Source organism: Oncorhynchus kisutch, linkage group LG17, assembly GCF_002021735.2.
Source record: "Oncorhynchus kisutch isolate 150728-3 linkage group LG17, Okis_V2, whole genome shotgun sequence".
Classification (NCBI taxonomy): domain Eukaryota; kingdom Metazoa; phylum Chordata; class Actinopteri; order Salmoniformes; family Salmonidae; genus Oncorhynchus; species Oncorhynchus kisutch.
The window spans coordinates 21598891-21625868 of record NC_034190.2 but is presented as its reverse complement, the minus strand read 5'-3'; the positions used below and the strand labels follow the sequence as shown (position 1 = coordinate 21625868).

The 26978-nt window shown below is 43.8% G+C and overlaps 1 protein-coding gene across 3 annotated transcripts; it reads right to left on the bottom strand.

The window, feature by feature from the left end:
* Positions 1 to 482: 482 nt before the first annotated feature.
* On the bottom strand, positions 483 to 26493 carry pdcd6ip (programmed cell death 6 interacting protein). Of its 3 annotated transcripts, none has more exons than XM_031793243.1 (18): positions 26184 to 26493; positions 18552 to 18606; positions 18314 to 18383; positions 12312 to 12439; positions 11852 to 12005; positions 11662 to 11762; positions 10897 to 11028; positions 8893 to 9115; positions 8449 to 8572; positions 7604 to 7781; positions 5663 to 5774; positions 5362 to 5531; positions 5035 to 5283; positions 4764 to 4898; positions 4445 to 4539; positions 4120 to 4237; positions 3295 to 3482; positions 483 to 3152 (listed from the first exon to the last, which is right to left on the bottom strand). In XM_031793243.1, the coding sequence occupies exons 1-18, from the start codon at positions 26387 to 26389 to the stop codon at positions 2927 to 2929; spliced, it is 2664 nt and encodes an 887-aa protein (XP_031649103.1). In that variant the 5' UTR covers positions 26390 to 26493; the 3' UTR covers positions 483 to 2926. The 3 variants fall into 3 exon arrangements, with proteins under 3 accessions (XP_031649103.1, XP_031649104.1, XP_031649106.1); XM_031793244.1 differs by having other exon boundaries at positions 2670 to 3152; positions 3295 to 3479; XM_031793246.1 differs by having other exon boundaries at positions 2670 to 3152; positions 10897 to 11013.
* Positions 26494 to 26978: the final 485 nt, after the last annotated feature.

Here is a 26978-nt window from a genome sequence, read left to right as displayed (position 1 = left end):
GCGTGACGCATTGTCTCTGTTGTCTGTGCCCAATAATGTTTGTACCATGTTTTGTGGTGTTGCTACCATCCTGTGTTGTCATGTGTTGCTACCTTGCTATGTTGTGTTGCTACCATCCTGTGTTGTCATGTGTTGCTACCATGCTGTTGTTTTCTTAGGTCTCTTTATGTAGTGTTATATATATATCTTTATGTAGTACTATATATATATAGTATTTATTTTTAATCCCTGGCCCCCAGCAGGCCTTTTGGTAGGCCGTCATTGTAAATAAGAATTTGTTCATACCTGACTTGCCAAGTTAAATAAAAATACCTGCCCTCTGTTGGCTACTACCTTTAACTACAGCAACAATGTAGAATATTGTATCAGTAGCTTTTAGCAGACTGGGCAAGGATGTATAAATGGTATGTGTCTATGGTGCTGAAAACTAAAGAATATGTTCAGCAGAAAGTAAAATACCCAGACACACACACACACAGGTGTCTGGTATGCAGAGGTGTTTTAATCACATTAGAACCAAAGAGAAACACTGTGTTGTTGGGTTAACCACAGTCTTTATATATAATAACCTTTATCCCAGAAAAACATCTACAGCCATTTACAGCTTTACTCTGATTGTAAAACAGAAAGACACATCCCCACAGAGAGAGAGAGGAGAGGAGTGATGGAGAGAGGGGAGTGATAGAGAGAGGAGTGATAATTGAGAGGGAGACAGAACAGAGACAGCGAGAGTGCATCTCCAACAGTCCTTATCTAAATTAGAAAAACCGATTATTATTATTACATAAGTATTATACATTACAAAAATATGATATAGTTGTTATAGAAGCGCCAGGCGTTAAGCTGAGTGATCGTAGCTGGGTCGTATTCAGTAGCAAAACGGTTTGAAAACAGACAAGGAAGAATTGCTTCTCTTATTGCAAAAAGTTCAAGCTGTAAACCCCCATTTCATTCCGTTTCTAAAATTTTTCTCCCTACTGAATACCACCCTGGGTCCTCAGGTTCTTCATTCAGTGACATTGAATGTGACCCCTCCCACTCGCTCCCAAATAAGGAATCATGCCACGCCCTCCTCATCCAAGAATGACATGCAGCTCCTCTAGTGTTCTATATCTAGGCCGAGTATATACAGGTTAGGACAACGCAATAATCAATAATTCCATGCGGCAGCATTCGAAAATAAACAAATTAATTGGACCAGCGCCACTGCTGATTCTACAGGATTAGCATTGAAAATGTGACAATCGGTCAGAAAAATAAAGGGTCTGTAGATAACTAGAAACACATTTAAATGAATAGAATGACAGTAAAACAGTTATGCTATGTGTTTGCTCACTAGTTAGCTGAAATTCACTACAATTGTGTTAATTTTCCACTTGATGGCAAACTTTCTCTCCTGCTAAAATTCACTTCCAGTCATTTTGGCTCGCATTGCTAGTCCCATTGTTTAGAATTTTTATGCATTCATGCAAAGACTTATGGAATCCTCTTATCCTAACCTGTATATTTTTGACCTAGGCCCATAGCAGGAAGTCAGGTATAGCAGGAAGAAAAGTTAGGACTTAAAGAATTAAAGCAATAATTAGAAAAATAATATGAAAAAAAATAAAAATAAAGAGGAGCTGGTTCGTAGATGAGTATGTAGAGGGAGGGATGGAAGAAGAGCGAGAGAGAGGGTAGAGCAGAGAGGGACAGAGAGGGTAGAGCAGAGAGGGAGAGAGAGAGGGTAGAGCAGAGAGGGACAGAGAGGGTAGAGCAGAGAGGGAGAGAGAGAGGGTAGAGGAGGGAGGGAGAGGGTAGAGGAGGGAGGGAGAGAGGGTAGAGGAGGGAGGGAGAGAGGGTAGAGGAGGGAGGGAGAGGGTAGAGGAGGGAGGGAGAGAGGGTAGAGCAGAGAGGGAGAGAGGGTAGAGCAGAGAGGGACAGAGAGGGTAGAGCAGAGAGGGACAGAGAAGGTAGAGGAGGGAGGGAGAGAGAGGGTAGAGCAGAGAGGGAGAGAGAGGGTAGAGCAGAGAGGGAGAGAGAGAGGGTAGAGGAGGGAGGGAGAGAGAGAGGGTAGAGCAGAGAGGGACAGAGAGGGTAGAGCAGAGAGGGAGAGAGAGGGTAGAGCAGAGAGGGACAGAGAGGGTAGAGCAGAGAGGGACAGAGAGGGTAGAGCAGAGAGGGACAGAGAGGGTAGAGCAGAGAGGGAGAGAGAGAGGGTAGAGGAGGGAGGGAGAGAGAGAGGGTAGAGGAGGGAGGGAGAGGGTAGAGGAGGGAGGGAGAGAGGGTAGAGCAGAGAGGGAGAGAGAGAGGGTAGAGGAGGGAGGGAGAGAGAGAGGGTAGAGCAGAGAGGGAGAGAGAGAGGGTAGAGCAGAGAGGGAGAGAGAGAGGGTAGAGGAGGGAGGGAGAGAGAGAGGGTAGAGCAGAGAGGGACAGAGAGGGTAGAGCAGAGAGGGAGAGCGAGAGGGTAGAGCAGAGAGGGAGAGGGTAGAGGAGGGAGGGAGAGGGTAGAGGAGGGAGGGAGAGGGTAGAGGAGGGAGGGAGAGAGGGTAGAGGAGGGAGGGACAGAGAGGGGTAGAGCAGAGAGGGAGAGAGAGGGTAGAGCAGAGAGAGAGGGTAGAGCAGAGAGAGGGTAGAGGAGGGAGGGAGAGGGTAGAGGAGGGAGGGAGAGGGTAGAGGAGGGAGGGAGAGAGGGTAGAGGAGGGAGGGAGAGAGGGTAGAGGAGGGAGGGAGAGAGGGTAGAGGAGAAAGGGAGAGAGGGTAGAGGGAGAGAAGGGAGAGGGAGAGAGCAAAGGTGGAGTGCTAGAAGTGCAACGTAAGTAAGGCAGAGGAAGAAGGGAGAGAGAGAGATTGAGGAGTTATTGCTGGGCGTAGTAGCATGGTTTCTGCTGTCGGTCGGAGTAGCTATAGCAGAGGAGAGGGATGGAGGAGAGGAGTGAGAGAGCAGTTATTGTTGTGGGTAGTATGGCTGTGGTGGTGGTTGCTGGGGCTGCTGTTGGTAGGTGTAGGGGTGCTGCTGTGTGGAGGGCCCTCCAGGGTAGCCCCCCTGTCCGGGTGCTGGGGCCTGCTGATAGGGGACGTAGGGCTGCATGTTAGGCTGCATAGTGGGGGGCATGTTGTACTGGCTGTACGCTGCATACGGGTTATAACCCATAGGCATCTGGTAGGCATACCTGAGGATACAGAGAAAGAGAGGTTAGTGTGTATGAAAATGAGAAGACAGGGATAGTGAGATGAACAACAGACGGGCTACAGTTGTGCAACACACACAGCCAACTGGGACAATAAGGATAATGATTGATTTGATTGACTCACCCGGGGTATCCCTGGTATGTGGGGTAAGGCGGTCCCTGGGCCTGTGAGGGAGGGGCCATAGGTGGGGGGTTTACTGGTTGAGGCTGGTTACTGGGAGGGTTGCCTGGTGCGGAGGCGGCCTGGGGGGTGAAGGCAGGGGGAGGGGGCCGCTCGGGAGGCTGGGCCTTCGCCTGGGGCTGCTGAGGCTGCTGGAAATGGAAGAGGGAAAGATCAGAGGTCACTAAAAATCATAGTCAAAACAGATCAATAGTAAACCTTGTGACAACTGCTGATGTAAAGTGGTTAACAAACATTTCACTGATTGTTTGAAACAGGATATTTTTACAACGTCACAATAAGAGACAACATTACGGTCATGTCTCTGTTGTGATTGAGGGAGTTCGTCAGGCTGAACCGGGCTATGGCCCGTCAAGACCAGGTAAAACTGCTCAAATCAAACAGTCATTGTCAACAAGGCAGCATGGTGCATCGTTCAGAAACATACAATATATGTTTTAATTTTCAAACTAGTTTTCCTTGGTAAGATAAAGCACATATGTTAATTTTATCAAGAGCAAACACTTTAGCATGTGGAAATGCAAATCGTAAGTCAATACTCCACGTGCCTCACATACGTCACTCTGTTGAGCCAACTTCGCCATCGGCTTTGAAAGGGGCACACAACTCACACCCGGGAGACCTCGGTTACAAATGAATGCAACCACTTTCACCCGATGCAAATTTCGCCCACCCAGTGAAGCAAGTTTAATTGAATCCTCATTGGAACAGAGCTACCCTCTGATTGGGCTGGAGGGAGGAGCCACCCAGCTGTGATTGGCTACTTACGAAGACAGTCCTTGGTGCGGGGGTTGGTAAAGTGGCGGTGGGGGTGGGGTTAGTCTGGTAGGCGGGGACAGAGAAGGACGGGGCACTGGGCTCCCTGGCGATGCTCTGCTGCAAATCCCTGGGTGGGTAACCACAACAACAGAAATGTCAGTCATTGGTCACCAAGGCAACCCCAACATCAGTTGCTCGTCATGGTCACTTCTAGTTCACATAAATCACCAATCACGTAATCAATGATATTTCACTAATAACACAATACAGTGATTATTACAAATATTCATAACAACTGAAGCATCGTTATTGAGACGACATCACCACCACATACTTCAGCAGTTCATCCCGTTCTGTCTTGCGGGCGAAGACGATGTCACTGCACTTGTTCTGGAACTTCAGCAGGATCTCGGTGAGGTCATTGTAGAACTACAGAGAGCGAGAAGGTGATTGGTCAGATTGAGAGACAACCAAAGTCATCCAATCATCAAGCCCTTGTCAAGTTCAACCTGTTGTGTTTTTCAGGGGGTTAGAATTTTTGTTGTTGTTGTATTGTTGGGTGACACTGTCTTAGAAACAGTCCTCCTTTTCCCTGGACAACCCACCCATTCCCTAGAAACAACCCTCCCTGACGTTCCCTAGGCGACAGTTACCTTGGTGCCTTCTCGGAGGTTGCTGGTGATCTCAATGTAGCTGTCGTGGGCCGAGGCCAGCTTCTTCAACACCTCCTCACGATCATTAGCCTCCGAGTTGGACTGCTTCAGACTGGAGAACTCCTGGTGAGATGCCTGGGGGGAGATAATCAACAGGTAGAGATGGAAGGAGAGAATCATTAAAGTAACATTTCTCGACATCTGAAAAAGTATTTGTGGAAATTGCGTATAGGGCTGTTTAGGCGAGTGTGTTTCTGTGTCTGTATCCTACCTGCACGTTGCCCAACAGCTCTTCCTGAGAGCGGAGGCTGGCTTGAACCCTCTGGCTGTAGCTGCCGTATGATTGGTCCAGCTGGCTCATTGACAGTGCCTCCTCATTGATGGCCCCGTCCTGAGCCAGAGCCGTCAGGAAGCTGGAGGACATGTCAAAGGTCACGCCCTTAATCTCCGTCTCCAGCACCTCCCTCTCTCTCTTCACCACCTCTAGCTGGGACAGCTGGGAACGCAACACACTCACAACCTAGAGGGAGAGAGAATACATAGTTAGAACACACACACACACACACACACACCCACCCACACACACACAATCCCTCACCTCGCTGCCCTGCAATGTCTTAGCAGGGTTGGCTGAAGGTATGGCAGCGGTGAGTTCAGCCTCAGGTTTACAGAGGAGAGCGATCATTTCACAGTGTGCATTATAACGCTCTCTGACCACCTGGTCAGCCTGCACTGCCTTGTCCAACACGCTACGGAAGTTACCCCCCTCTGGACCGCCGGAGGTAGAGAAGCAGAAATAATTATCATTTGATTCCAAGGTAGTACACAACACCACACATATCAGTATGTTTGTTTTTGGATGTGTGTGTAGGCATGAATAGGTGTGTGAGTGTGTGTACCCGCTCTGAGTGGTTTGTAGAGGTCTCCAGAGGGATTTCTGTTCCAGCGTTGGATGAACTTGGATCTCAGCTCGCTGTCTGTCGACTCCTCATCATCCAGCATCTTCAGAGACTACAAACACACACACACATTACACATGGGTATACAAACTAGAGGTCGACCGATTAATCGGAATGGCCGATTAATTAGGGCCGATTTCAAGTTTTCATAACAATCGTAAATCGGTATTTTTGGGCGCCGATTTGCCCAATTATTATTATTTTCAATGACGGCCTAGGAATGGTGGATTAACTGCCTTGTTCAGGGGCAGAACAACATATTTTTACCTTGTCAGCTCGGGGGATCAAATCTTGCAACCTTACAGTTAACTAGTGCAACGCTCTAACCACCTGCCTCTCATTGAACTCCACGAGGAGCCTGCCTGTTACGCGAATGCAGTAAACCAAGGTAAGTTGCTAGCTAGCATTAAACTTATCTTATAAAAAAACAATCAATCATAATCACTAGTTATAACTACACATGGTTGATGATATTACTAGTTTATCTAGCGTGTCCTGTGCTGCATATAATCGATGCAAAGCTGGGGGATGATTTAACAAAAGCAAAATTGCGAAAAAAATCACAATCGTTGGACAACTGTACCTAACCATAAACACCAATGCCTTTCTAAAAATCAATACACAGAAGTATATATTTTTAAACCTGCATATTTAGCTAAAAGAAATCCAGTTTAGCAGGCAATATTAACCAGGTGAAATTGTGTCATTTCTCTTGCTTTCATTGTACGTAGAGTCAGGGTATATGCAACAGTTTGGGCAGCCTGGCTCATTGCAAACTAATTTGCCAGAATTTTACGTAATTATGACATAACATTGAAGGTTGTGCAATGTAACAGCAATATTTAGACTTATGGATGCCACCCGTTAGATAAAATACAGAAAGGTTCCGTATTTCACTGAAATAACAAAAGTTTTGTTTTCAAAATGATAATTTGCAGATTCGACCATATTAATGACCAAAGGCTCGTATTTCTGTGTGTTATTATGTTCTAATTAAGTCTATGACTTGATAGAGCAGTCTGACTGAGCAGTGGTAGGCAGCAGCAGGCTCGTAAGCATTCATTCAAACAGCACTTTCATGCGTTTTGCCAGCAGCTCTTCGCAAGCACAGCTGTTTATGACTTCAAGCCTATCAGCCTAATGGCTGGTGTGACCGATGTGAAATGGCTAGCTAGTTAGCTGGGTGTGCGCTAATAGCGTTTCAAACGTCACTCGCTCTGAGACTTGGAGTAGTTATTCCCCTTGCTCTTGCTCGGCTTTTGTGGAGCGATGGATAACGCAGCTTCGAGGGTGGCTGTTGTGGATGTGTTCCTGATTCGAGCCCAGGTAGGGGCGAGGAGAGGGACGGACGCTATACTGTTACACTGGCAATACTATAGTGCCTATAAGAACATCCAATAGTCAAAGGTATATGAAATACAAATGGTATGGAAAGAAATAGTCCTATAAATACTATATTAACTACAACCTAAAACTTCTTACCTTGGAATATTGAAGTCTCATGTTAAAAGGAACCACCAACTTTCATATGTTCTCATGTTCTGAGCAAGGAACTCAAACGTTTTTACATGGCACATATTGTACTTTTACTTCTCCAACACTTTGTTTTTGCATTATTTAAACCAAATGGAACATGTTTCATTATTTATTTGAGGCTAAATGGATTTTTATTGATGTATTATATTAAGTTAAAATAAGTGTTCATTCAGTATTGTTGTAATTGTCATTATTAAAAAATATATATTTTTTAAATGGCCGATTAATTGGTATCGGCTTTTTTGGGCCTCCAATAATCGGTATCGGGGTTGAAAAATCATAATCGGTCAACCTCTAATACGAACACGTGTGTGTGTGTGTGTGTGTGTGTGTATACACACACACCTCATCCAGGATCTCTCTGTTGCGTGTCAGTAGTTCCGGCAGGTCTCTGATCAGCTGCTCTATGCTCTGCAGCCCCCCCTGCTGGACGATGGCATGGGCCTTTTCAATAATGGATTGTGGGATAGAATCTCCAGACAGGTCCTCCAGAGCCGCAGGCAGGTTCAGAGATGCCAGGACACTGTTGTTAAATGATCAATACATGATCAATATAGACATGCCAACACGCTGTTTAGTTATTAACGCAAATCACCACCAATAAATATGACCTACACAGTGTACAAAACATTAAGAACACCTGCTATTTCCATGACAGACTGAACAGGTGAAAGCTGTGATCCCTTATTGATGTTAAATCCACTTCAATCAGTGTAGATGAAGGGGAGGAGACAGGTTAAAGAAGGGTTTTTAAGCCTCGAGACAATTGAGCCATGGATTGTGCCATTCAGTGGGTGAATGGGCAAGACAAAATATTAAAGTGCCTTTGAACAGGGTTTGGTAGTAGGTGCCAGACGCTCCGGTTTGTGTCAAGAACTGCAACACTGCTGGGTTTTTCACACTCAACAGTTTCCTGTGTGTATCAAGAATGGTCCACCACCCAAAGGGCATCCAGCCAACTTGACACAACTGTGGGAAGCATTGGAGTCAACATGGGCCAACATCCCTGACGAATTGAGTCTGTTCTGAGGGCAAAAGGGGGGATATCAGGAAGGCGTTCTTAATGTTTTGTCCACTCAGTGTATGATGACTTAACCGGGTGCTGTTGACTGTGTTGATAATGTATTGAAATCAATAGAGTAGAAAAAAATAACGATTCAATTGTTAAATGATCAAAGTAACATCCATACCCGTTGCAGAGGTTAGTAGCTTCCCTCATGGTTCCTACCAGTCTGTTGACAGTCTCAGCCTTCCTCTGGCTGTACACACTCATACTCTGCTGCACAGCCATGGGCACCATCTTCTCAAACAAGTCTATACAGACACACACGTCAGAAACTAACCCACACGTTTACAAACTCTTTTAGACATCTACACAAAAAGCAAAAGTATGCCTCCCCGCACCAGTGAACTTGGTGCCGAGTGGTTGTGTGTGTATTCGGTCTCTCACAGGTGAACTTGGTGCCGAGTGGTTGTGTGTGTATTCGGTCTCTCACCAGTGAACTTGGTGCCGAGTGGTTGTGTGTGTATTCGGTCTCTCACCAGTGAACTTGGTGCCGAGTGGTTGTGTGTGTATTCGGTCTCTCACCAGTGAACTTGGTGCCGAGTGGTTGTGTGTGTATTCGGTCTCTCACCAGTGAACTTGGCGCTGAGCGGAGGTGTGATGGTGGTAGCCTTGACCAGCGCTGCCTTGCCGATGTGTTCCAGGTCTTTGACCTCAGGGACGCGGTCGTGGTAGATGAAGTCGTTGTCCTTCTTAGCTGCGGTCAGAGCACGGCTGATCTTATCACTAAGGTCTTTCACACTGACGTACTCATCATAGCGAGATGCTACCGTCTTCACCAGCTCTGAAGCATGCTGCAGGGATGGAGGGAAGGAGAGAATAGAAAACAATGTATGAGTACCTTGGTTGAGTGGTTGTGTTTACAGTGGGAAGAACAAGTATGTGAACCCTTTAGAATTACCTAGATTTCTGCATAAATTTGTCAGAAAATCTCATCTTCACCTAAGTCACAACAATAGACAAACACAGTCTGCTTAAACTAATAACACACAAACAATTACATGTTTTCATGTCTTTATTGAACACACCGTGTAAACATTCACAGTGCAGGTAGGAAAAATATGAACTGGATTTAATAACAGGTTGACCCTCCTTTGGCAGCAATAACCTCAACCAAACGATTTCTGTAGTTGCGGATCAGACCTGCACAACGGGAGGAATTTTGGACCATTCATCTTTACAAAACGGTTTCAGTTCAGCAATATTCTTGGGATGTCTGGTGTGAACAGCTCATTTGAGGTCATGCCACAGCATTTTAAATCCGGTTTAGGTCAGGACTCTGATTGGGCCACTCCAGAAGGTGTATTTCCTTCTGTTGAAGCCGTTCTGTTGTAGATTTACTTCTGTCTTACTTACGGGTTGTTGTCCTGTTGCATCACCCAACTTCTGTTGAGCTTCTATTGGCGGACAGATAGCCTTACATTCTCATGCAAAATGTCTTGATAAACTTGGGAATTCATTTTTCTGTCGATGATAGCAAGCTGTCCAGGCCCTGAGGCAGCAAAGCAGCCCAAACCCTGATGATGCTCCCTCCACCATACTTTACAGTTGGGATGAGGTTTTGATGTTGGTTTGCTGGGCCTTTTTTTCTCCACACAGTGTTGTGTTCCTATAGTTTAATCTGTCCACAGAATATTTTGCCAGTAGCGCTGTGGAACATCCAGGTGCTCTTCTGCAAACTTCAGACGTGCAGCAAGTTTTTTTTTGGACAGCAGTGACTTCTTCCGTGGTGTCCTCCCATGAACACCATTCTTGTTTAGTGTTTTACGTATCGTACTCGTCTACAGAGATGTTGGCATGTTCCATATATTTCTGCAAGTCTTCAGCAGACACACTAGGATTCTTCTTAACTTCATTGAGTATTCTGCGCTGTGCTCTTGCAGTCATCTTTGCAGGATGGCCATTCCTAGGGAGAGTAGCAACAGTGCTGAACTTTTTCCATTTATAGACAATTGGTCTTACCGTGGACTGATGAACATCAAGGCTTTTAGAGATACTTTTGTGACCCTTTCCAGCTTTATGCAAGGCAACCAATCTTAATCTTAGGTCTTATGACATCTCTTTTGTTCGAGGCATGGTTCACATGAGGCAATGGTTCTTGTGAATAGCAAACTCAAATTTTGTGCGTGGTTTTTAAACGGGGCAGGGTAGCTCTAACCAAAATCTCCAATCTCATTTCATTAATTTGACTCCAGGTTAGTGGACTCCTGACTCCAATTAGCTTTTGGAGAAGTCATTAGTCTAGGGGTTCACATACCTTTTCCAACCTACACGGTGAATTTTTAAATTATGTATTCAATATAAAAAATAAAAAAAAGTGAAAGACTAAAGTTACATACATGGGATGCTTTAGTGAATTTCAGAATGTCTAGACAAAAATACAACAATTTGTGTGTTTTTAGTTTAAGCACACTGTTTGTCTATTGTTGTGACTTAGATGAAGATCAGATCAAATTTGATATCAAATTTATGCAGAAATCCAGGTAATTTCAAAGGTTTCACATACTTTTTCTTGCCACTGTATTTGGTCATAGGAAAATCACTACATTTTCAGGTGGGCTACACTGGTGTGTACCTGCAGGCGAGCGATCTCCTCCCCAAAGTGTTTCTTCTGCTTGGCGAGGATAGACTGGTGTAGCTCAGCGTTGGCCTGCATGATGCAGTGTTTAGCTGCCAGCACCGGCAACACCTCCTGGAAATAAATACACTGACCAGGGAGAAGCAACCACAGAGCAGTGCGCACACGCACGCACACGGGGCAAACCAAAACACATACATGCAAACAAAGGGAAAACCAAAGAACAACACCGCCAAGAGCAAATCACGAACGAGTTTCACGTCACAGAAGCCAAATCAGGAACACAAGGCACACACACCACCATGAGGGATGCAGAGAGCGGAGGATAACGGGAGAGAGAACAGAACAGTGAGTGATTAATCTTTCTGCAACATTCACCCAAACTTTATTACAAAGTAGTGTGTGTGTGTCTGCAAAGTCCAGCCCATGTATTCCCACCCCAGAGCACGTGTGTGTGTGTGTCTGTGTGTGTCTTTTAGTAGTAAGACAGGTCGGTCAGATTTCAAACACACATAATTTCAGAAGCTCATTATTAGGTAGTGAGAGACCAATAAGAACGGGGGTGAGACGGTGAAAGCGCCACTGAGAATACAGCCCAAGTAGTGAACAAGCACAACCAATGAGAAAACAGCCCAGGTAGTGAATAACAAATCAGAATGGAGACTGTATGGTAAACAACCAATCAGAACAGAGATAGTGAAACGAGAGAAATGGGGAAAGTTCCACACCCTGAGTGTTATCCCCACACACACACACACATACCTTGGGCAGGTTCTCTTTGTACTGACACTGCTTGAAGGCATCGCTGTAGAAATCTGCCGCCTGATTGGCCAGTTTAGCGATGATGGCGTCCTTCATCTTATCTGTAGGGCAAACGATACCATGGTTACTTGATTTATGCACACACGTGCAATGTGTGGGTATACCATGTGTGTGTGACATATATGTGTACCTGAAGTAGCCTTGAGAAAGAAGACTTCCTGTGCCTGAGCCAGCATGATGAGACTGAGGGTTCCTACGGTCTCAGGAGAAATGTCCATTGTAGGCTCTCTGTTCAGAGCCGACAGCACTGTGTCCTTAATGTGACCAAATGCTCCACTTGCCAACTGAAGGGGGTGGAGGAGGGAGAGAGAGTGTATGACAGAGAGAGATGGAAAGACAGACAGACAGGGGGGGGGGGGTTATTGGTTATATTATTACTACGTAGAATTCAAGTATTATTATAAAAAAGGTAGTCATTGGCTGTAATATCATTAGCAGTACTGTAGCAATACCTGGTAGTAATATCAGTATTACTATAGATTTTGGTAGTATTTGGCTGTAGTATTTGTAGTACTGTAGTAATTAGATGTGGTATAAATAGTAGTGTTACTATAGAACCTGGTAGTATTGTAGCATTACTATAGTAGTACCTGGTAGTATTTGGCTGCGGCCTTCAGTCCTTCATCGCTGTCCAGGTTTTGTTCTGAAGCGATCTGACTTGCCAACGCTGCTCCATTGAACAACACACATGTCTTCTCATAGCCCAGACTGGCCAGGGCTAAAACACACACACCTGTTCATCAGGCTGACATACCTCACAATAGGGTTACAGAGGTACCTCTCGCTGGGAGATAGCACACGCCGGCCCAGCTCTACACATGCCACAGACAGGTAATCATTTAGGTTGCAGGGTTTCCATTAGGAACATTTGGCACCGGACAAGTGACCTGAAAGATGACATTTGAGAACTGTACCGGTCATCCATCTGCATTGGGAAAGTAACCCATTAGGGCATCCATCCACGCAGCCAGCACAATCAATAAACAAGGGATATTGGCCAAATGAGCCACACTTACGTGTCCTTAAAACCAGCCTTTTAACAAATTACAAAAACACTATCCCTTGTGTTTCGATGTTTAGCATATGCAGAACTTTAGTCTGTTTTATTGGTTTTAACTTTCCTCAAATATCAATTGTCCACCTTACGGTTCAGCTGTCAGAGATCTGATCACAAAATGCATCAGGGCATTGCATGCATAGGCCTATAGGTATCTACTGTATGAAATTAATATTAAAAAGATCAAATCCAAATTTGATTTGTCACATGCGCTGAATAGACCTTACAGTGAAATGCTTTCTTACAAGCCCTTAATCCGTTTAAAAAAGTACAATATAAATAAAAAGTTACATTTAAAAATGGTTAAAAGAACAACAATAAAATAACAGTAGCGAGGCTATATAAAGGGGTACTGGTACAGAGTCAAGGTTAGTCGAGGTAATATGTACATATATATATGAAAGCGCCATAATATGTACAGGTAGAGGTAAAGTGACTATGCATAGATAATAAACAGAGAGTAGCAGCAGCGTAAATAATGGGGGTGGGGTCAGTGCAAGTCCGGGTAGCCATTTGATTAGCTGTTCAGGAGTTAAGGGTTAGAAGCTGTTAAGAAGCCTTTTGGACGTAGACTTGGCACTCCTGCACCACTTGACATGGGGCGGCAGGGTAGCCTAGTGGTTAGAGCGTTGGACTAGTAACCGGAAGGTTACGAGTTCAAACCCCTGAGCTGACAAGGTACAAATCTGTCGTTCTGCCCCTGAACAGGCAGTTAACCCACTGTTCCTAGGCCGTCATTGAAAATAAGAATTTGTTCTTAACTGACTTGCCTGGTTAAATAAAGGTAAAAATAAATAAATAAATAAAATGCGGTAGTAGAGAGAAGAGTCTATGACTAGGGTGCCTGGAGTCCGAGCAGTTGCCATATCAGGTGGTGATGCAACTCAATGGTGCAGCTGTGTTGTTACCTACCCTTACTACCTGGGAGCGGGCTGTCAGGAAGTCCAGGATCCAGTTGCAGAGGGAGGTGTTTAGTCCCAGGGTTCTTAGCTTAGTAATGAGCTTTGAGGGCACTATGGTGTTGAACACTGAGCTGTAGTCAATGAATAGCAATCTCACGTAGGTGTTCCTTTTGTCCAAGTGGGAAAGGGCAGTGTGGCGTGCAATAGAGATTGCGTCATCTGTGGATCCGTTGGGGCCATATGCTAATTGGAGTGGGTCTAGGGTTTCTGGGATAATGGTGTTGATGTGAGCCGTGACCAGCCTTTCAAAGAACTTCCTGGCTACAGACGTGAGTGCTACGGGTTGGTAGTCATTCAGGGAAGTTACCTGGGTGTTCTTGGGCGCAGGGACTATGGTAGTCTGCTTGAAACATGTTGGTATTACAGACTTGAACAGGGAGAGGTTCAAAATGTCAGTGAAGACACTTGCCAGTTGGTCAGCGCATGCTCGCAGTACACATCCTGGTAATCCGTCTGGCACTGCAGCCTTGTGAATGTTGACCTGTTTGAAGGTCTTGCTCACATCGGATACAGAACGCGTGACCACACAGTCTTCCGGAACCGCTGGTGCTCTAATGCATGCTTCAGTGTTGCTTGCCTTGAAGCAAGCATAGAAGTCATTTAGGTCGTCTGGAAGGCTTGTGCCACTGGGCAGCTCGCGGCTGTGCTTCCCTTTGTAGTTCGTAATAGTTTGCAAGCATTGCCACATCCGACAAGCGTCGGACGCTTTGCCTGTTTGATGGTTGGTGGTGGGGCATAGCGGGCTTTCTTATAAATATCCGGGTTAGAGTCGCACTCCTTGAAAGTGGCAGCTCTACCCTTCAGATTAGAGGTCGACCGATTATGATTTTTCAACGCCGATACCGATTATTGGAGGACCAAAAACCCGATGCCGATTAGTCGGCCGATTCAAACTTTTTGGATATATATATTTTTTTATTTGTAATAATGACAATTACAACAATACTGAATTAACACTTATTTTAACTTAATATAATACATCAATAAAATCTATTTAGCCTCAAGTAGATAATGAAACGTTTAATTTGGTTTAAATAATGCCAAAACAAAGTGTTGGAGAAGAACGTAAAAGTGCAATATGTGCTATGTAAGAAAGCTAACGTTTCAGTTCCTTGCTCAGAACATGAGAACATATGAAATCTGGTGGTTCCGTTTAACATGAGTCTTCAATATTCCCAGGTAAGAAGTTTTAGGTTGTAGTTATTATAGGACTATTTCCCTCTATACCATTTGTATGTCATTAAACTTTGACTATTGGATGTTCTTATTGGCACTTTAGTATTGCCAGTGTAACAGTATAGTTTCCGTCACTCTCCTCGCTCCTCCCTGGGCTCGAACCAGCAACACAACGACAACAGCCACCACATCGAAGCAGCATTACCCATGCAGAGCAAGGGAAACAACCACCCCAAGGCTCAGAGCGAGTGAAGTTTGAAACGCTATTAGCACGCGCTAACTAGCCAGCCAGCCATTTCACTTCGGTTACACGAGCCTCATCTCGGGAGTTGATAGGTTTGAAGTCATAAACAGCGCAATGCTTGATGCACAACGAAGAGCTGCTGGCAAAATGCACGAAAGTGCTGTTTGAATGAATGTTTACGCGCCTGCTTCTGCCTACCACCGCTCAGTCAGATACTTGTATGCTCAGTCAGATTATATGCAACACAGGACACGCTAGATAATATCTAGTAATATCATCAACCATGTGTAGTTAACTAGTGATTATGATTGATTGTTTTTTATAAGATAAGTTTAATGCTAGCTAGCAACTTACCGTGGCTTACTGCATTTGCGTAACAGGCAGTCTCCTTGTGGAGTGCAACGAGAGAGAGGCAGGTCGTTATTGCGTTGGACTAGTTAACTTTAAATTTGCGAGATTGGATCCCCCGAGCTGCCAAGGTAAAAATCTGTCTTTCTGCCCCTGAACGATGCAGTTAACCCACCGTTCCTAAGCCGTCATTGAAAATAAGAATGTGTTCTTAACTGACTTGCCGAGTTAAATGAAGATTAAATAAAGGTGTAATAAAAAAAAATAAAAAAAATATAATAATAATAATAATAATAAATAAAAAAATATATATATAAAAAAAAAAAAAGACGCCCAAAAATACACATTTCCGATTGTTATGAAAACTTGAAATCAGCCATAATTAATCGGCCATTCCGATTAATCGGTCGACCTCTACTTTAGATAGTGCGGATGTTGCCTGTAATCCATGGCTTCTGGTTGGGGTATGTGCAGTACCAGTCAAAAGTTTGGACACACCTACTCATTCGGACTACACACTCGCCGTCGGATCCTTACAAGGCACACCGACCTACGTCCCCGAAATCTCTGTCTCTTCTTCATGCGAATGACGGGAATTTGGGCCTTGTCCGGTGTCTGAAGTAAATCCTTTGCATGTAGACACGTTAAAGAAAAAAACATTTGTCCAGTACGAGGTGAATAATCGCTGTCTTGATATCCAGAAGCTTTTTTTGGTCATAAGAGACGGCGGCAGAAACATTATGTACAAAATAAGTAACAAATAACGTGAAAAAACACACAAGATAGCACAATTGGTTAGGAGCCCGTAAAATGGCTGCCATCTCATCCAGCACCATAAATATAGAAGAAAGAAAAGCTTAGTCCTAGCCCCAGAGAGAGAGAGAGAGAGATGGAGATATAATGGCAGAATGATCACAGGACATTATTTCTTTATCCTTGTCAGATAGGCTACTGCGTCTGCTATACAGATATATACAGTCGTGGCAAAATGTTTTGAGAATGACACAAATATTAATTTTCAAAGTCTGCTGCCTCAGTTTATATGATGGCAATTTGCATATACTCCAGAATGATATGAAGAGTGATCAGATGAATTGCAATTAATTGCAAAGTCCCTCTTTGCCATGCAAATGGCACGTGCCGTCATGATTGCTTTGCACAAAAAGGGCTTCACAGGCAAGGATATTGCTGCCAGTAAGATTGCACCTAAATTAACCATTTATCGGATCATCAAGAACTTCAAGGAGAGTGGTTCAATTGTTGTGAAGAAGGCTTCAGGGCGCCCAAGAAAGTCCAGCAAGCTCCAGGACCGTCTCCTAAAGTTGATTCAGCTGCGGGATCGGGGCACCACCAGTACAGAGCTTGCTCAGGAATGGCAGCAGGTAGGTGTGAGTACATCTGCACGCACAGTGTGGCAAAGACTTTTGGAGGATGGCCTGGTGTCCAGAAGGGCAGCAAAGAAGCCACTTCTCTCCAGGAAAAACATCAGGGACAGACTGATATTCTGCAAAAGGTACAGGGATTGGACTGCTGAGGACTGGGGTAAAGTCATTTTCTCTGATGAATCCCCTTTCCGATTGTTTGGGGCATCCGGAAAAAAGCTTGTCAGGAGAAGACAAGGTGAGTGTTACCATCAGTCCTGTGTCATGCCAACAGTAAAGCATCCTGAGACCATTCATGTGTGGGGTTGCTTCTCAGCCAAGGCTGCCATCAGTCAGGATGTGGCCCAGAAGTTAATTGACAGCATGCCAGGGCAGATTGCAGAGGTCTTGAAAAAGAAGGGTCAACAATGCAAATATTGACTCTTTGTATCAACTTCATGTAATTGTCAATAAAAGCCTTTGACACTTATGAAATGCTTGTAATTATACTTCAGTATTCCATAGTAACATCTGACAAAAATATCTAAAGACATTGAGGCAGCAGACTTTGTGAAAATTAATATTTGTGTCATTCTTAACTTTTGGCCACGACTGTACAGCTAATTCGTACATGTTCTATCAGATTTTTTTTTATAAAGATAAGCATTATTGTTAGATTACAGGAATAACTATGGTAGGCTTAGAACATTCTTCCTCGCATCAAGTTCAAGGAGTGCAAGTCAGTTGGACTGCCGGAACGCAGTGCCTTCATATCATAGGCCGGCAGTGTAATAGCCAGACCAAAAGTAATTAAGTCTAGCCATTGTTCATAGGGAAAATACAAATGTTGTGTTGTGGCAAACACAACATTACAGTTGGAACTTAATTTAGCTAAAGAAAATTACAACAGAATGAAACAAAACATGTTTGGCATATTTAAAGAACTGGTTTAGATGACTAAATAGGCCTAAAATAATAACAATGAGCGAGTTGCACAGAAGCCACACCAACATTTCTCTCGTCTTTGACACCTACAATATTAAAACTTGTCCATACGGAGGACATTCCCCCTTGTAGGCATACTCTCCAACTTTACTTTTACTTAAATTAAAAAGGTCTCCATCTTCGCAATCAACAGTAGCCTAGGCCAAAGCTCCTCTCTCCTTAGCAGCAGGTGCATGTACATAAGGCAGAGTGTAATGAGTGAGAGAATGGTGCTGAAGCGCAAAATCTGGGTTTATGATAGGCAGCCCTGGGCAATTTGGCAGCATACGATTGAATTTATCGTCTTTTAATTTATTTGATCGGCCAAAATCCGGGGAACGGAAACCTTGATATGTTGAAAAAGACAAGGAGCGAACACACATCATACAATATTACTGCTTCCTACACCTACTGGAACAGCCATGCCCGCAAGCCTCGTGTGTGTGTGTGTGTAGCGTACCTAGTTTGACTGAGCCCCCGAACAGTGAGCCCTTATCAAAGGCATCTTTCCATGTGAAGGTTAGACACAGCTGCAGGAACACAGAAAGAGAGATTAGCAACATTATCAGACAAACCTTATTTTTTATTAGCGTATCATGTGTGACGTGATTCTCTGTACCACACAGACACATACTGTATTCTATTGTTTTCAGCAACAGTGTGTATTTTGTATTGAGTGGATGAGAGGTTATATGTACCTGGTTTTCAGAGAAGGGAAACTTTGGCTCCACGGCACACAGCTGATCATAATACCTACAGAAGAGAGAGATGTTATTGACTGTGTTACTGACCAACTACGCTTGGGCGGAATCCAGATTCTCATACCTGCCTTGTGCCATACCAGGATACTCTGGAATTTTGTATTTTTATACAAAATTTTATCTTTATTTAACTAGGCAAGTCTGTTAAGAACAAATTATTATTTACAATGGATGGCCTATGAAGTGGGTTAACTGCCTTGTTCAGGGGCAGAACGACAGATTTGAACTTTGTCAGCTCAGGGATCTTTCGGGTTACTAGTCCAACGCTCTAACCACTAGGCTACCTGCTGAATGCTTATGTAAATATTGTTTTATTTATACTCAGTAAGAAACTTTGGCAGCCACTAGTTTTCTTGGCACACCTGTACTTGGGAATTGTCTCCCATTCTTCTCTGCAGATCGTCTCAAGCGCTGTCAAGTTGGATGGGGAGAGTCGTTGTACAGCTATTTTCAGGTCTCTCCAGAGATGTTTGATCGGGTCCAAGTCCGGGCTCTGGCCGGGCCATTCAAGGCATTCAGAGACTTATCCTGAAGCCACTCCTGTGTTGTTTGGCTGTGTGCTTAGGGTCATTGTCCTGTTGGAAGGTGAACCTTCGCCCCAGTCTGAGGTCCTGAGTAGGTTATCAAGGATCTCTATGTACGTTGCGCCGTTCATCTTTCCCTCGACACTGACTAGTCTCCCAGTCCCTGCCGCTGAAAAATATCCCCACAGCATGATGCTGCCACCACCATGCTTCACCGTAGGGATGGTGCCAGGTTTCCTCCAGACGTGACGCTTGGCATTCAGGCCAACGAGTTCAATCTTGGTTTCATCATACCAGAGAATCTTGTTTCTCATGGTCTGAGAGTCTTTAGGTGCCTTTTGGCAAACTCCAAGCGGGCTGTCATGTGCCTTTTACTGAGGAGTGGCTTCCGTCTGGCCACTCTACTATAAAGGTCTGATTGGTGGAGCGCTGCAGAGATGATTGTCATTCTGGAAGGTTCTCCCATCTCCACAGAGGAACGCTGTCAGAGTGATCATCGGGTTCTTGGTCACCTCCATGACCACATCCCCTTTTCCCCAGATTGCTCAGTTTAGCCAGGCAGCTAGCTCTAGAAAGAGTCTTGGTGGTTCCAAACTTCTTACATTTAAGAATGATGAAAGCCAATGATGCAGAATTTTTTTGGTACCCTTCCCCAGATCTGTGCCTTGACAAAACCCTGTCTCGGAGCTCTACGGACAATTCCTTCGACCTCATGGCTTGGTTTTTGCTCTGACATGCACTGTGAACTGTGGGGCCTTATATAGACAGGTGTGTGCCTTTCCAAATCATGTCCAATCAATTGAATTTACCACAGGTGGACTCCAATCAAGTTGTAGAAACATCTGAAGGATGATCAATGGAAACAGGATGCACCTGAACTCAATTTTGAGTATCATATTTTTATTTATTTATTTCACCTTTATTTAACCAGGTAGGCTAGCTGAGAACAAGTTCTCATTTACAACTGTGACCTGGCAAAAGAGTCTGATTATTGAATACTTGATTTATTTGTATACATTTGCAAAAATGTTTAAACAACTTTTTTTTCGCTTTGTCATTATGGGGTAGTGTGTGTAGATTGATATGGATTTTTTTTTATTACACATTATAATAAGTGTGTAACGTAATAAAATGTGGAAAAAGTGAAGGGGTCTGAATACTTCCGAATGCACTGTATTAGACAGCAAGGCTCTTGATTCATTCTCTACTGTTTCCAAGCAAAGCTTGATTTTGGAAGAAGCTAACCACTTAGCTAGATAGCTTCTAAATGAACAAACCAAATGGACAACTGCAGAGCATTTAGTGAATTTTAGACAGTTGACTTAATAGATATAAGATACATAGTTGGAGAACATTTGTGAACTCTATACTGTAACTAGACCACCTGGAACATGCTGTGAGTGACTCACAAGGCTCCAGTCTTCCGTCCTTGTGTGCTTGTAAACAAACACCACGTAACTGGGGACTACTAGTAAGCTTCATAATGAAAAATTGTGACAGGTGAAATTAAGAACGCAATCTTCTTTATCTCCTAATGTATTGCACAAGTTGAGTGCAGGAATTTACTTAAAAAGTAGCTACAAATATTTAAATGTGTAAAAATAAATAAAAACCCCAGATGAAATAGTTTCAACAGTATTGACTAGAGGTCGACCGATTATGATTTTTCGACGCCGATACTGATTATTGGAGGACCATAAAAGCCGATACCGATTAAATCGGCCGATTTTTTTATTTATTTATTTGTAATAATGACAATTACAACAATACTGAATTAACACTTATTTTAACTTAATATAATACATCAATAAAATCCATTTTGCCTCAAGTAAATAATGAAACATGTTCAATTTGGTTTAAATAATGCAAAAACAAAGTGTTGGAGAAGAAAGTAAAAGTGCAATATGTTCCATGTAAAATGTGCGCCATGTAAGTAAGCTAATGTTTCAGTTCCTTGCTCAGAACATGAGAACATATGGTGCTTCCTTTTATGTGGTTCCTTTTAACATGAGTCTTCAATATTCCCAGGTAAGAAGTTTTAAGTTGTAGTTATTATAGAAATTATAGGACTATTTCCCTCTATACCATTTGTATTTCATTAACCTTTGACTATTGGATGTTCTTATAGGCACTTTAGTATTGCCAGTGTAACAGTATAGCTTCCGTCCCTCTCCTCGCTCCTCCCTGGGCTCGAACCAGCAACACAACGAAAATTAGCGAGGGTTAACTAGCTAGCCATTTCACTTCGGTTACACAATCCTCATCTCGGGAGATGATAGGCTTGAAGTCATAAACAGCGCAATGCTTGACGCAAAACGAGGAGCTGCTGGCAAAACGCACAAAAGTGCTGTTTGAATTAATCTTTACGCGCCTGCTTCTGCCTACCACTGCTCAGTCAGATACTTGTATGCTCAGTCAGATTATATGCAACGCAGGACACGCTTGATAATATCTAGTTAACTAGTGATTATGATGGATTGTTTTTTTTATAAGATAAGTTTAATGCTAGCTAGCAACTTACCTTGGTTTACTGCATTCGCGTAACTCCTTGTGGAGTGCAACAAGAGAGAGGCAGGTCGTTATTGCGTTGGACTAGTTAAAGTTGCAAGATTGGATCCCCCGAGCTGACAATGTGAAAATCTGTCTTTCTGCCCCTGAACGAGGCAGTTAACCCACCGCTCCTAAGCCTTCATTGAAAATAAGAATGTGTGTTTGCTTGCTTGTTGACTTTTTTTGTACAGATTTAACTATACTACTGTATCATTTTGACACGCAAAGACTCAAACGGTGTTCCATAGCACACTGCTCAACAAAATAAAGGGAACACTTAAACAACACAATGTAACTCCAAGTCAATCACACTTCTGTGAAATCAAACTGTCCACTTAGGAAGCAACACTGATTGACAATAAATTTCAGATGCTGTTGTGCAAATGGAATAGACAACAGGTGGAAATTATAGGCATTTAGCAAGACACCCCCAATAAAGGAGTGGTTCTGCAGGTGGTGACCAGACCACTTCTCAGTTCCTATGCTTCCTGGCTGGTGTTTTGGTCACTTTTGAATGCTGGCGGTGCTTTCACTCTAGTGGTAGCATGAGATGGAGTCTACAACCGACACAAGTGGCTCAGGTAGTGCAGCTCATCCAGGATGGCACATCAATGCGAGATGTGACAGTGTAGCCTAGTGGTTAGAGCATTGGACTAGTAACCGAAAGGTTGCAAGTTCAAATCCCCGAGCTGACAAGGTACAAAATCTGTCGTTCTGCCCTTGAACAGGCAGTTAACCCACTGTTCCTAGGCCGTCATTGAAAATAAGAAGTTGTTCTTAACTGACTAGTAAAATAAAGGTTAAAAAAAAAGAAAAAAGTTTGCTGTGTCTGTCAGCGTAGTGTCCAGAGCATGGAGGCGCTACCAGGAGACAGGCCAGTACATCAGGAGACGTGGAGGAGGCCGTAGGAGGGCAACAACCCAGCAGCAGGACCGCTACTTCCGCCTTTGTGCAAGGAGGAGCAGGAGGAGCACTGCCAGAACCCTGCAAAATGACCTCCAGCAGGCCACAAATGTGCATGTGTCTGCTCAAACGGTCAGAAACAGACTCCATGAGGGTGGTATGAGGGCCCGACGTCCACAGGTGGGGGTTGTGCTTACAGCCCAACACCGTGCAGGACGTTTGGTATTTGCCAGAGAACACCAAGATTGGCAAATTCGCCACTGGCGCCCTGTGCTCTTCACAGATGAAAGCAGGTTCACACTGAGCACGTGACAGACGTGACAGTCTGGAGACGCCGTGGAGGACGTTCTGCTGCCTGCAACATCTTCCAGCATGGTGTGGGGTGGCATTTCTTTGGGGGGCCGCACAGCCCTCCATGTGCTCGCCAGAGGTAGCCTGACTGCCATTAGGTACCGAGATGAGATCCTCAGACCCCTTGTAAAAGGCTATATAGGACTAAATATTATTATTGATATTACTTATAGGAGTATGGTTATACTTAATTTGCCCTGTTAAACCTATCCTTTAGAATGACTTCGATAGCAACAGTCAATTATGTAGTTATTATGCTGGTGTGGTTGGCCCTGGGTTCCTCCTAATGCAAGACAATGCTAGACCTCATGTGGCTGGAGTGTGTCAGCAGTTCCTGCAAGAAGAAGGCATTGATGCTATGGACTGGCCCGCCCGTTCCCCAGACCTGAATCCAATTGAGCACATCTGGGACATCATGTCTCGCTCCATCCACTAACGCCACGTTGCACCACAGACTGTCCAGGAGTTGGCGGATGCTTTAGTCCAGGTCTGGGAGGAGATTCCTCAGGAGACCATCCGCCACCTCATCAGGAGCATGCCCAGGCGTTGTAGGGAGGTCATACAGGCACGTGGAGGCCACACACACTACTGAGCCTCATTTTGACTTGTTTTAAGGACATTACATCAAAGTTGGATCAGCCTGTATTGTGGTTTTCCACTTGAATGTTGAGTGACTCCAAATCCAGACCTCCATGGGTTGATAATTTGATTTCCATTGATAATTTGTGTGATTTTGTTGTCAGCACATTCAACTATGTAAAGAAAAAAGTATTTCATTCAAATATTTCATTCATTCAGATCTAGGATGTGTTATTTTAGTGTTTCCTTAATTTTTTTGAGCAGTGTATATATGTTGTGAAGCTCATAGCAGTGATGCTATTACTGTGTAACTCCGGTAGGGCAACATCGAAAAAAATTGCACACTTGGTATTGTTAATCGGTGCTCGACCAGTTGGCGAAAGCCAACATCACCCACGACAGAGAACGTTTGATTATCAAGGGCAATGAATTCCATTATCTTGGCTTTAATAGATTTCACCTTTGAGTTGTTACGCTGAAATTTTGACTTGACTGCTCGAGCCACACAGCAGACATTGTGGGCTAGTTTAGGAATGCTGTGTTGCACTTATAGCTCAAAATTGTACGTGGCATCATTACGTCATGTACCTTTGTTATATAGGTATGCACGTCAGCTGTGACATGGTTTTGCATATCGGGTGTTAAACTAGACATCGGCCGATTCCGATATGTTCACCAATATATCGTGCATCCCTAATTGCGTCTCGGTCAAAAGGCACCTAATTGGCGGAACAAACCTGGTACTATAGTTGACTCTCAGGTCAGAGAGGCAATGAAAGAATGTGAAGGAAGGAGGGAATGAGGAGTACTTACAGAAGTGCAGTGAGAGAATGGGAAAATAAGGAGAGGGGGGGTTAGAAGTGTAGGGAGAACGGGAGAGGGAGGAGAAGAGCGGTCGCTAGGTGGGTGCACTGAAGGTTTTTAGGTACAAACAATGGTTACACTAAGATTAGCAAGGCTGTGACTACTTGGTAGGGAACAAAGTACATCCCTGGTAGGGACCAAAGTACATATGGGACCAAAGTACATACAGAGTTTGCATTTTTGGGTACATTTCCATTGGATCCATTACACCGGGGTAGTTAATGTGGAACATGCGAACCTCAAGTATTTGATGGAAAACAAATAATTTTTTACAGTTTAGAGTTCTGTCCTAGACAGGTCTGCTGGTGACTAGACCACTGCTGCTGACACAATGGCAGTCTGTCTGCAGAGCTGTGAAAGGGATATGGAATACAAGGCCCGTTGCCATAGCTACCTGGCACATGGCTCACTCTGTACATGAGCTGAGAGCTAAGAGGCTACAATGCTAAGACTCACCTCCTAGGCATCTACCCACTCTGTATAGCAAAGCGTAGCCTGAACGCTAACATACTGTAGGCCAGCAATAGCATGTCCCTATCCCATCTTGTAGTTAGGAAGCCTATGCTAACATTGAATAAGTTCCTCCAGCAAACACTCCTTACAGCAAACAGAGATGCCAAGGCTCTATTGTAACGCACTAGTATTAAATAATGCTTTGTGGACAATACAATGCTAAACTATTAGTCAATTGATTCTATACAGGGGAGCAAAGTCTAAATCCTGCTCATATCACTAGTAGCCTACTGTATAGAATAGATGACTGGCTGGAGAAACTGAGGAAAGAAAATCAGAAAAGTCAATAGGTCACCACTCCAAGATACGTGTGGTGATATCACACAGGACTGGAGACACATCTTTGGTAGGGTAGAGGAGGTTTGTTAACCAAATAACAGTCCAGTTTCCTCCATGGAACTCTATGCAAAACATTCCTACCATCTCCCAGTGTGGGTATTCTTGTTAGATGAGATGGCTCGGATTTAGCTGAATAATGCCTCCGAGGCAGGCAGACTATATTAAATGTACATTATATAGCATAGCCTACTTCTACTCTGAAAGTTATGTGTAGGGTTGCATCCTCCCACCTAGATCTTGGATCAGTTGAGTATCTATCAAGAAGCGATAGTGAGGGACCTTCCAAGGGGTCCGAGTCTTTATGGCACAGGAGGTAATGTTAGCCATCCTGAAACCACCCCCGCGTAACCCTCCTGAAACTAACATTACTTGTATAATGTTGTAATAACATATCAATAAACACTAGCTAGAAACATGGAGATTTTGATGAGGTTAGATAATTTGACAATGACACATTCAAATTTGATATTGGGGCCGGTCAAACTGACTCATGAGGATGACAGCTGGGAAATACCCCTGTCAGAAAATACATACCCTACCATTACGCTTGTAGGGTCGGTAACTTCTGGCAAGGAAATAGCCATTACTTAATTGTCACTGTTTTAAGCTAATGTTTATTGGAATTGGCTAACATGGAAGTTAGTTAACTAGCTAGCTAAACAAGCTAGCTAGTTACTTTACTAATTGACAGCAGGTTCATTTCACATGTAGAAATCGTTATTGAGCCATTACAGTAGCATCACATGGACATTGATTGTCAATGCGTTAACTTTTCATAAATTGTTAAACACATGACTCAAAAGGAAAAACTGCTTCCGAGAATTTCAGGGTGCGGCAATGGAGTTAACTAGTAGCCCAGCCATTTCCAAACAGGTGAAATAGCTAGTTAACTGTTAGGTGTCTAGCTGGAGTTAGCTAGTTACGTCAGTGCGGCAGTATTTCAAACCTCAGGAGGATTTCCAGCGAGCTTTCGTGTTTGTCGAGCGGCCTCCCCAGAGCACTCTTGCGCAGCTTGTTCAACTCCTCCACGGATCGGATATACTCAGCTTGATCCTCGCCCGTTGGGTATGTCGCCGTAACGAATTTCGAGAGCGGTTTAACTAGTTCGACTTCAGACGACTTCTTTAACGGGACAGAAATAAAAGTCGCCATTTTTGGCCCGCGAAAAGTAACAAATAAAATGTGAAAGGACTATCAATCGCCAAAAACAACAAGCGACTCCTCACTTCCTGGATTCTGCTGCAAACGTCAGAAGACGTTGACGCATAGAGCGAGCTGCGCAGACGCAGTGAGGGCTGGACAGGGGCAATACAGGTTTCTGATATCTCGATGTATTTTTTTTCTTCATGTTATTGGATGCTTACATTAAGGGCTTTATTTAGACAGGACATGTCTATGATTATTTATATTTAAAGGTGCTCCGTCATTTCCTGGTTGCTAAAATTCTAAAAGTTTGCATAATTTCAGTTATGTAGTGTAGAGAATCATTGTACGATCTTAACTGCTGTGAAATATATTTCTCCATTACCAAAAATATTGTATTTTCAGCTGTTTGAAGCTGGTGTACAAAACCAAAAGTTCAAGAAGCAAAAATACACTTAATTGACGCATACAAATAGCGCACATAGAACATATCTACTGCTTCTGAGACTTGCTTTCATTGAGAATGACAGATCTATAACTAACGTCTTTGTGAATTTGGTGGTTGGCCAAAAAGTTACATATTGCAGCTTAATAAACT

Excerpts from the sequence above, each read along its gene's own strand:
- pdcd6ip (XM_031793243.1), bottom strand. The coding sequence starts at position 26,389 with ATGGCGACTTTTATTTCTGTCCCGTTAAAGAAGTCGTCTGAAGTCGAA. Across the intron at positions 9,116-10,896 it reads AGGAGATCGCTCGCCTGCAG|CATGCTTCAGAGCTGGTGAA; the intron begins GTACACACCAGT and ends CCATCCCTGCAG. Across the intron at positions 4,899-5,034 it reads AGCTGTTGGGCAACGTGCAG|GCATCTCACCAGGAGTTCTC; the intron begins GTAGGATACAGA and ends ATCTCCCCCCAG.